Source organism: Microchirus variegatus (genome assembly GCF_963457635.1).
Source record: "Microchirus variegatus genome assembly, chromosome: 13".
Classification (NCBI taxonomy): Eukaryota; Metazoa; Chordata; class Actinopteri; order Pleuronectiformes; family Soleidae; genus Microchirus; species Microchirus variegatus.
This window is the reverse complement of record NC_139814.1, coordinates 10,190,517-10,201,429: the sequence shown is the minus strand read 5'-3', so window position 1 is coordinate 10,201,429 and position 10,913 is coordinate 10,190,517. Positions and strand designations below refer to the sequence as shown.

The following is a 10,913-nucleotide window of genomic DNA, read 5'->3' as shown; positions in this document are numbered from 1 at the left end:
GGCCACATGTCCAGGCTGTGACCCCCACCTTTCACCCTACGTCAGCTGGGAAATAAGAACAAGCAGCGAAGGCAAGAGATGATTTTTCCAACATTTCTTTAATGAACCATCATTACGGGGGTTTTTTCAAGGAAGAGACAATGTATTAAAAGGATAAATAAATCTATCAATAATAATAATAATGATAAAAACAAAACAGCAAATCAAGCAGCATGAAAGATTTATGAACTCAATATTTCTCTGAAATATGTCATTGATCAAACTCCTTGTTGGAGAAGTTGTGTTTCCTATGAGATATATACATACATACATATATACATATATATATATATATATATATATATATATATATATACCTATGCTAAACCTGAAGTATAACAAAAAAAAGGAGTGAAAAATAAAATGTGTCACAATATATAAAGAACATATAAGGAGGGAACCATACTTGTATACTCAGAATGACCAAAGAGTTTATTTTTGGACAGTACTTTAAGTACTTGGTTTGGGTAAAGCTGTAGAAGAAGACATTTTACAGCATGCTTCCCAACATGGAGACGAGCAGAGCTGCACCCATGGCAGTGGTGAAGGCCATCTTTGTGGACGGGGCACCGCTAGTGACGGGGTTGCATTTGTCCGTACTGCAGCAGTCAATTTTGGTCTGGTAGCTGACACCGAGCAGGGAAGCGGTGGTGGTGGTGTTGCAGCTGGTGGAGTTGTCTGTGCAGCCCTGAGTGTTGAAGCCATTGAAGCTGCTCAGTGATGGGAATGCTGAGGAGAAACGTAGTGTTATATTAGCAGGATGTACACTGACTTCACCTATATGCTGCTATGTTGATGTACTTGTGCTGCAGAATCATGTTTTTTTATTTTGTAAAAATTGATGAATGGTATGGCCCACTTCGTTTGATATCCTCAATTATTCTTCTGAAATTGGGAATACAACACTTTTTCACCTGGCATTGAAACTACAATGCAGCACTTCTGTTATGTCTTCTTTTAAAGGAGTTGTTGCCTTTTTAATGTTTGAATCGCTGAGGGTGTGAAGTTTTTGACTCTTTGGATGGAACTTACTTGCTATTCCCGTATAGCAAAGACTGCTATTGCTCGAGCAGGTCTCCTCTCCGCTGATGAGGCACAATCCCACCAGACCAAAAGGACATTTGTTGCATGTCAAAGACTCCACTGAAAAAAAAGACATAACACAAAAATCATAAAACAGGTCAAGTAACTCACTGTAGAGCTAAAATGAAAGAATTTAAAATAATTTGAGAGATTTAATTACATTGAGTAATTGGTTTAACTTTGTACTCTTGAATTCATATAGGACTTCTAATATTGAAGATGTTTCATGAAGTCATTTTCCTGACCAATCCGGTAAAGTGACTCAAAGTATTCGGGACATATAAGGTCCACCACACCCTGCACTAGGGTTCACACCAATGTGAAACCACACCCAGGTTAGACAGTGAGTCAGACTGCAGAACTCAATTTTTAAAATAGTTATTTTGTAACTAAAATCAGGTCGTCATCCACAAAACAGTAGTGTAGGTTGTCTGTTTGAAGGCATTTGGCACTTTGTCTTTATAATTGTCGCTGATCTATTTTGGGGAAATCGTCCTCACTGGTTGATTGATTATTATACTTGCCTCAGTAAGTATGAACATTCAGCTGTATGATGACTGGGTTCAAATGGTTCTTATAAATGAGACTTTCAATCTTAGGTTCAGTTTTTTTCTGACAACAATGGTTTCAACACAATAAATGATGATTTCCGAGTGGAAATATGAAGATGTGACTAAATGTTAATAGACAAAGTCTAAAAATGTGTTCTCATTGGCCTTTAAGAGCAATTCCATCATGTGTCTTAGTATGAAGTTTGTCTTTGTTATCAATAAATCAACAGATTAAGGATAACTTAATCTGATCCACCGATGCCAGATCATTGGTTGAAATAATTCTGTCCACATTATGTTTTCTTATGATTTCTTCCATTTAATAAATTAAAGACAGTTTATTTCAATCTCACCCAGCGCGAAAGATGCAATGACTGCAATGATTCCAAATACGATCCTGGCCATCTTGTTGTGTGTTCCTTTGCTTAGGCAAGAAAAAAAAGTCCTCTTCAGACAGTTAGCAGGAGCTGTGTGGAGTCAAACTGATGAGCTTGTTTGGTGAGACCGGAGCTTTATAGCATGTCACAGGTGAGGGGAGGGCATACAGTGGGGAGTTCAGGGCTTTTGTCATTGAGACAAAGGGAATGGAATGAATGATTGATGCACACGGAAGAAGACAGACTGAAGGGAGTCAAATATTCACAATTTTTACTTAAGTTTAACTTAAATTTATTAAAGCAAATAAATACATTTATATATCTGGCCTGATTAAGGCCATCATGGCTGAAACACACGTTCTTACTGTTGATTATTGACGTCTTTTTTTTAACAGTGATCGTCTTGAGTGAAAATTGTCTTGATTTATTTGGACCCCCCAAATTAAAGAGGAACTAGGGAGATATCAGCTTATCTTATCTTAAAGCCACACCTGTTAAGGAGCCCACTGGTGAAATGTATGAGCTTGTCTCGCCTTTAATTCGAGTCGTTAGAAACATCTTTAATTCTTAAAAGTGTGAAGGATGTTCTGATTATAATCCATGGATCAAAATGTGGCAGCACAAAAAACTCAGGAAGTGTCAAACACAGGTGAACTGGTTGGTTTACATTTGTATTCACCAACTTTTACATCATGGAAGTCTCAATATGAGCAAGCTGGAAAGCATTCAGAGGTTTCAAATATTTCAAAACATTGCAGCTTTCAGATTTCACTGCAGTTATCTTTTGTCAAAATGCCCTGGAAAAACCTGAATGCAGCCCAGCGAGTCCCTACAATGAGAGCAGCAGCAGTATCTCTGCAGCATTTGCTCCACCTGAAGAACAAGTCGGTCCTGTACGACGACACTCCTCTGAAACCAATTCACATCTGACGAGGAGAAAAAAACAACACACGCCCTCCACGTAGTTTGAGTTCTTTATTGCCCAAAATAACCAATATTGCAAAAACATATATGGCTTTATATGAAAAACTCCCAGGAAATGAGTCTAATCATTTCTGATTCATGCTGAAATCAAAGCCTATGTACAACCAGCCTGGACTCATTGATTACATTTTGTCTTCCAACACAACATCTTGGATTGGTCCAATTTTCCCCTTATATACACACAGCCCACAGTAATCACCCCACATTAACAAACGCATGAGTAATGCGCAGGGAAGTTTCTAAACCAGGATTTAAAATACAGAATTATTCCAGAGGAAAAAAGAAAAGACTTATTACAGATAATGGGTGTTTGCATGTCGGCTACACAGTGAACACTGAGGCAAATGCATGAAATGGCTAGAAATATCATTGTTTATTGAAGCTTTGAAAACATGTTTTGACATTTGAATATTACAAGTTTAAAAATGAATACACAGTGGGTCAAAGGGATTCCCAACAGAATAGTTGGAGAATTTAGAAATAGACTTCATCAAAAACAAGATGGCTGATCTATACAGGACAAACCTTAGCGAACAGCTGAGGACAGCTAGCCTGGTTTCCGCTAATCTGCTCCTGCTATCACTGACCAGCTAATGCTAATCGCTTAAACATTTATTTTTTACTTCAAAAAGAAAAATGGACAATTTGTTAAACTGACCGAATCCTCCATCGGGTGTAAGAAAAATAAAATGGTTGATCTGTGCAGGACAAACATCAAACAGCTAGCCTGGTTCTGCTAATCAGCTCCAAACATTACTGTCCAAACATGTGAATTCAATTTAAACCTGCTAGTACTTTTGCAAACTTCAAACAGAGCCCACTTATGCTCCCTCTGCTTTCCAGTCTCTAAGCTAAGCTAATAGTCTTCCAGCTATAGTAAATATTCCCGTCACATAATTTGATTAAAATGTCTACATTGGCACAAACTGACATACCTGGAAATTAAGCTTTTTACTGCTCATGCAGGCACAGCTTCATACAAACAAGACACTTGAACTTAGAGAAAGAAATGACTTTAAACTGTCAGAAATACAAGGACAAATACACGAAAAAACAGGGAACATCACAATATCAAAGCTAAAAGTAAACACAAAAGGCCATGGGGAAGCTCTGAAGTTACACTGTGTGTGTGTGTGTGTGTGTGTGTGTGTGTGTGTGTGTGTGTGTGTGTGTGTGTGTGTGTGTGTGTGTGTGTGTGTGTGTGTGTGTGTGTGTGTGTGTGTGTGTGTGTACACATTTTATTATCTATGAGCCATTTGTTACATCCCACGTCAAACCAGGACATTGGCCACAAGCAGAGCAGTGAGAGTGGCGAAGGCCAGGCTGACCCCAGAGGCCCCGGGCAGGCCGGGCGCGGCGTTGCACAGATCGGTGGAGCAGCACGTCTTGGTCATGGTGTAGAGGGTGGCGTTGGGGTTGCTGTCGGTGAAGGTCACCTGCTCCGTCTTGTTGCATTCGGCCTGTTTTAAGCAGCCCCTCTTCTTGACGTCCACGAAGCCAACTGTGGAATGACAAACACACAACTGTCATCAGTGTCGATCGTTCGCCCCATTTCAAATGGAGGTTGGCGCTTCAGCCTCAGGGGAATGGAACCTTGTTCCTCCCGTTTTGTTTTCCTGATCTTAAGCACAATTATGAAACAATGAACATAGCAGTACTTTAAGTCTCTTGATTGGCAGCTCTAAGAAATGAGGGGGTTTGTAAGGAAGCGTATTGCATTCACTTGAAAAAAAAAAAAAACTCCTGTTTTTCTCAGTAATTAATTTTCGGTTTGATTTTTTGAATAATTATTTTCCTGATTTTCTGAGTAATTATACTTTCTGTTTTTTAGAGTAATTTTTTTTTCTGTTTTTCATGCAAATCCCCCCCGTTTTTCTTAGTAATTTTTTATTGCAATTATTCATTCAGATCTGCTAGACATAGAAATCTTTCTCCAGGATCAGTTGAACAGACATAGCATGCTCCATGGATAAATAAATTTATATGGAAAACAGAAGAAAAAAAAACGTAATCTGAAAAACAGAAGAAAAAAAATATTCAAAAAATCAAACCGAAAATTTTTCAAAAAAAAGTTTTTTTTGTGAACGCAATACGCTTCAGTAGGTTTGCACAGCAAGAAACGTTTTTATTATTTTAGGTCTCCTTAATTTAAAGTGGTAACATCGGGGTATTCTTCTTCGAGAGCCATTGATTCACCAGTGTTTTCATAAGAGGGGCAGAGAAGCTGGGGAAATGCATGTAATATAAAGTGAGTTAGTGGGTGTGGTGGTTTCGTCAAACACATTCTCATGGACACTTAAGTGTGCTCTGTTGTTTTTACAGCAGCAGCTAAATAAACAGAGTTTGATAGCTGTAGGGGTCAGACTGTACCATCCATTTTAATATGTAGACACTAGAAGTTAGAATTGCAACATCGTTTGAAATTAACGAGACAAACATTTCTGTGTCACCTGACGCTAATGTGTCAGTAATTCAAAGGATGGTAAACAAATGGTTTCGTCATGTAATGACATGGTTGTCACACACGATCACACCTTTTCTTCTGGGGAGTTTTTCACTGCTGCCGTTTAAAGAATTTGGAAGATTGTCAGATTTCCAGTCAGTCATGCTCATCCCCGTCAAAGACTAAAAAAACTGAATCATCAAGCTTTGACCAAACTTAAATGGGATGCGTTACCAATGATAACTGTTGGCTCATCAGTGAACACTGACCACACTTGCTAATACATAAATATAAAGACCCAGTCGTCATAAAGCCACACAGCCACCTATGTTGCAGAGTCAGACGTATACATTGACTGTTGTGACACTTCTGACTCGTCACATTCTAATTCCTGACAAACAATTGTCCCTTATTGACTCAAAGGATCATCAGTCTAGATTGGAACAAAATGTTTACTCTAGATTTACTCAAAATCTGTCACTATAATTTTTATCAACACTCTGCTGCCGCTGCTTATATAAATGACTGTAGTTGAATAAACATGTCATCACTGACTCCAAGTGTCCTGTATAAATGTAGAACTTGTTGTTGTTCATCTGCTCCTGGTCTCTTTCTTCTGTCTCTACCTCGCCTCCCTCTTGTGGTGTCTCTGTCCTCCATTTTTTCCTTTCACCCCGACCGGTCGAGGCAGATGCTGCACATCTTTGAGTCTGGTTCTGTCAGAGTTTTTTCTCTCCACTGATGCCTAGTGTTTGCTGCTGCTCATTGTGTCAATTGTTGTGTTTCTCTTCTCTCCATGATCTTGTCTATGTACAGTGCCTTGAGATGATGTATGTTACGATTTGGTGCTATACAAATGAAATTGAAAAAATTAAATTTTCAACTCAAATGTCAGTGAGACGATGAAATAATTGATGTACATTGCTATTTAAGCAGTCAAGACTGAAGAATGAGAGGTATTTACAAGAGGGAAGTTGAAACAGCTTCAGGTTTGAGCCATTATCTGTGATCTCATCACCAATCTGTGATCTCCAACACCTGATAAGATAAAGAGGTTTGTAACTGTACCTCTTAAATATCAACATTGTTGAACACTGTTAAACGATTGGTGATTAAGCTTCACATCAGCTCCAACAAGTGAATTCACTGCATTAAAGAACTCCTCTGTTCCTGCACGGATGGTGAACAACATCTAGAATCAGTAAACACCTTCAAAAGTTAAAGGGATAGTTCAGAATTTTGGACATAGCCTCACACTCAGCCGGTGTGATGGAGACGTTCAATTGTAACGGCAGACTATCGATGTACATATCTGTGTTGATAGAATGTTTGAAATAAAACCAACGTTGCAATTTGAAGGATTTATGTCTCAGCAGCAGCAGCAACGCGTTGTACTTCCTGTTAGATTCCGCTGCTGCTGAGAAAGTAGTCCCTCAAAACTTCATGCAATGGGAGGTTAGTTTTGTTTCAAATATTATTCTATCAACACAGATATGTACATCGATAGTCTGCCGTGACAACTGATTTGCCTCAGGTGCACTGTGGAGTCGGTATGAGTGTTTTTAATGCCATGCTAGCAGGTTGACCATTGACCAGCGCTAGCCATAGCACCAGCGAACTCAGCAACTAGAAGAACTGAATGAAATTTCTTGAAAACGTCTCCAGACGTCTCCATCTCACCGGCTGAGTTGGAAAATAGGTCTTATGTCCAAAATTCCGAACTATCCCTTTAACTTTGTAAATGATGTTCCCTTTATCGTTATTGCATTTACAAAAGCTCTGTATATGCTATACTTGATTAAAATGGGTCATCTTGTAGCTCATAGATGAATAAAAGTCATTTTGTAGTCTTTCTCATCTAAACACGATCCTCATGAATTTATTTTTGACATAAATCTTTAAGCACTTCACTGCTGCCTGGACAGAGGCCATGAAATGACGTTAAAACTGCAGTGACACACGAGTGACTGTTGACTAGAATCAGTGAATTAAAAAATGTTGGAGATTAACCCACATTTTTAGGACCGTTAACTAGATTTAATTGATTCTTGTGTGGGACGTCTCTTCCTGCGATGGCACCGACCAATCAGTAGCCAGCAGCCTGGTGACGTCATGCATCGTAGGTGCATAGACCATTGTGCTGAGGGAAACTCTTTGGAAAACCTTTGGCAGTTGTTAGTAAAGCGTCTTTGTGACTGTTCAACAGTTCACTTGACAGGCTTCAAACTAAGGGCACCAGTGTGTGCTCCAGTGAAATGTGCCGCACTCGCCCGAGGATAATATTATAATTCAAGTACTTTATTTATTTAAAAAGATTTCGTAAATAACGATCACAAAGGAGACCGTAACTGTAAAAAAATAATAATTTGAAATGTTGTCTTAGACGTGGAGCGCTTACCTGCTTTCCCGACACCACTGAAGCAGTGTTCTCCTGCTGCACATGTGGTTTGAGTGGTTATGCACAGCTGCCCGAAGCCAAGGTTGCATTTGTAGCACTGCAGAGACTGGCCTAATGTCAAAGGAAGAAGAAAAAGAAGGAGAGTCACAAAAGATCATTAAGAACATCTGTGAAAGTGTTCGCTTAGAATTAGAAACGTAAACATAAAGTGCATGTTTATTCCAGGAAACACTGTGTGTTTGTTTCAGTGTTTAATAAGAATAAAGATTTACTCCTCAAATTATCTCCTCAAACAATTGGGAATTGTGTGCATTATAATTCAACCTCTTTGCCTTTTGCAGCCAATGACAATGATGGTGAAGTGGGTAAATCCTTGTAAAGAGTGTGGGTTTGTCTTCTTTACTTAATTACAAAAATGACTCATTTTCATTATTAATCTGTTGATTATCGTCTCGATTAATCAGGTAATTGTTTAGTCCATAAAATGTTAAATGTTGATCCTTGTTTCGCAAACCTGAAAACAACAATGTTGTCAAAAGTGTAAGGTATATTCAAAGGTAATAAGCCAAAAAATCTGAAACTTGTTTTAGTATAAAAAACCCACTAAATCAATGAATCCATGATCAAAATGGTTGCCAATTTTGTCATCCATTAATAGAATCTTTGCAGCCATGATTCAGCTGATATAATAATTACTGGACCTAAATTAGCAAACGTACGATAATGATGATGTGACGACTTCATAATCCTCACACTTAGAAGGTGTCATCTGTTGCCAAAGTGAGGCAATGCCTGATAAATATGGAGTGGCCATTGTGAGAGAGAGTGAGTGTGTGTGTGTGTGTGTGTGTGTGTGTGTGTGTGTGTGTGTGTGTGTGTGTGTGTGTGTGTGTGTGTGTGTGTGTGTGTGTGTGTGTGTGTGTGTGTGTGACTTCCACTAAAACCTGTCGCTCCAGTTTCAACGTCAAGAGTCCCCAGACTGGAATTTTTCTAAAAAGTACACCGACGTCAGTCAGAGAGACTGAAACGCTTGTAAAACTGCACATTCCTTGCAGTATCTGTTAAATGATCACAGAAACCAGTCACATCTAGTTTAGCGGTCAGAGGTCACAACCTCCAGGTCGTTACAGAACCCTGTACGGCCTTCTTCATCTCCAGATAAGATGCAGCCTAAATAAATGAGCCACTCAAACAGTTAAACTCTACATCCTAGGTCAAGATCTAAACACATCACTATGAGAGTCATTTTATTTAATATTCACTTCTTAACGGCACAACATTATAGTTTTACTGATTCTTATTGTATTTTTTTTCCATTACTTTATTGTGTGCTTTTATTTTCTATTTATATATGAAGAACTTTGATTACCTTGCAGTCTGAACATGATAATTAGTTTCTCTGCTACTTCAGTGTTACACACAAGATGTCATTTTCTGTTTTTCCCCATTGATTATAAGCGTCTAAAATAATAATAATAATAACTTGAACTAAAACTGAGAATTGCTGCTCTGCTATTAAGATGTTTGCTGAGCCGAGTCACGACCGTTCATCATTTTTTACAGTTGAGCTGTCCCTCCATTTTAGGTGGAACAAAAGTGTGAGTTCAAAACTTTGATCACAAAACTGGGGCTTTTATTCTGGAAATAACACTTTTAATGTTGTAACAGTGTTTGACTTCCTGTCCCAGGTTAAACTCGCAGCACGAGTGAAGGTATTAAATATGAAATATTTTATGTTCAAAGCCAATACATTTAAGTTGTTTTAAGTCGATGAGTAATCTTTTGAAATAATTGGGATTATTCTTCTTTCTGTGATAATCGAGCCGCTGTACAACAGAGGACCAGACTTTAGTAAAGCAATGCTTTGCTGCATCATTGTTCTCAGTAGCAGGACGACAACCACACCTTTTCAAAAACAGGTTTCAGTTACACCTGAGTTCAAGAGACTAGTGTGGACCTATGTGATCATACTTACAACTAGACAGTAATATCCGTTTGTCTGTGCAGCAAAATACAGGACACACACACACACACACACACACACACACACACACACACACACACACACACTGCCACACCTTGTATCACCTCACACTTGCTGCTCATCATCACATGCTTTCCTGTTGATGTCTGGAAGGAATTTGAAATCCAGATCAACTTGATTGTTCACGCTATTGCGTCATCCTGTTGCCACACGGGACAGGAACACACACACGCATTACTCACACACCTGGTCATCAATTACCACTCAATCGAGCTAAATCACACACATTTACTAACGACAGAGAAAACTGACACGATTCAAATATTAAGACACAAAAATGCTAAATGATGAGACTTTGGCCATTTTGACCTGAAGGCTGTTAGATTATGCAGAGACATACAAACTCATGATGTTCAATTACAGCAGCACTATGGGATTATGAAACTGGCAAACAATATTACTTGTGAGGAAATCACAATCATTGCCCAGTACTACACAGTACTACACAGTACTACACAGTCACCAAGAATACGGTTTCCTTACTGTCATGTAAACACCAACTCAAATCCAGCTGGTCCTAGTCAGACTAACATTATGGTTACGTCACTCCTGCATGTATACAGTTGTGTTAATGTAGGAGACGGCCTATAAGCTGCAGTACTGTTGCTGGACGGCAACAATCCCATAGTGCAAGGGTGTCAAACTCTCAAATTTGGCCCTCAGTGTAATTATATTTGGCCCGTGAAGCAATACCAAATGACTACTAGGGCTGGCCCGTCGGTCGGTATACAGCAGACCAGCCCACAGCGACTATGGCTCTGTTGACAGCAGTCATATCGTCCCTACGCTGCTACTGGCACCGTGCTAACCCTCCCAAAAACGACAGAAAAAAGACAGAAAACAGGTGGGAGGCTGAATATCTGTTTACATACGTAAAAGACAGACCCGTTTGTCTTGTATGTGGAGCCAACGTGGCTATAACCAAGGAGTACATTAGACAACTCTATGATTCACAACATCACAACAAGGACCTGGACATTACTCAAAGATGCCA

The 10,913-nt window shown here is 39.1% G+C and overlaps 2 protein-coding genes across 2 annotated transcripts in view; both read right to left on the bottom strand.

The window, feature by feature from the left end:
* Positions 1-239: 239 nt before the first annotated feature.
* Positions 240-2,131, bottom strand: LOC310935992 (uncharacterized protein). The gene is made up of 3 exons (XM_083900008.1): positions 2,027-2,131; positions 1,072-1,182; positions 240-768 (listed from the first exon to the last, which is right to left on the bottom strand). Exons 1-3 carry the CDS (start codon positions 2,076-2,078, stop codon positions 530-532), a joined length of 402 nt encoding a protein of 133 aa, XP_083756134.1. The 5' UTR covers positions 2,079-2,131; the 3' UTR covers positions 240-529.
* Positions 2,132-3,383: 1,252 nt separating this feature from the next.
* LOC310936097 (sperm acrosome membrane-associated protein 4-like) overlaps positions 3,384-10,913 on the bottom strand; it is an 11,308-nt gene continuing 3,778 nt past the window's right edge. The window contains exons 2-3 of the mRNA XM_083900133.1: positions 7,876-7,986; positions 3,384-4,535 (exon numbers count right to left, since the gene is read on the bottom strand). Coding sequence (XP_083756259.1) covers positions 4,306-4,535; positions 7,876-7,986 — 341 coding nt within the window. The 3' untranslated portion in view covers positions 3,384-4,305. The remainder of the gene's footprint in view (positions 4,536-7,875; positions 7,987-10,913) is intronic.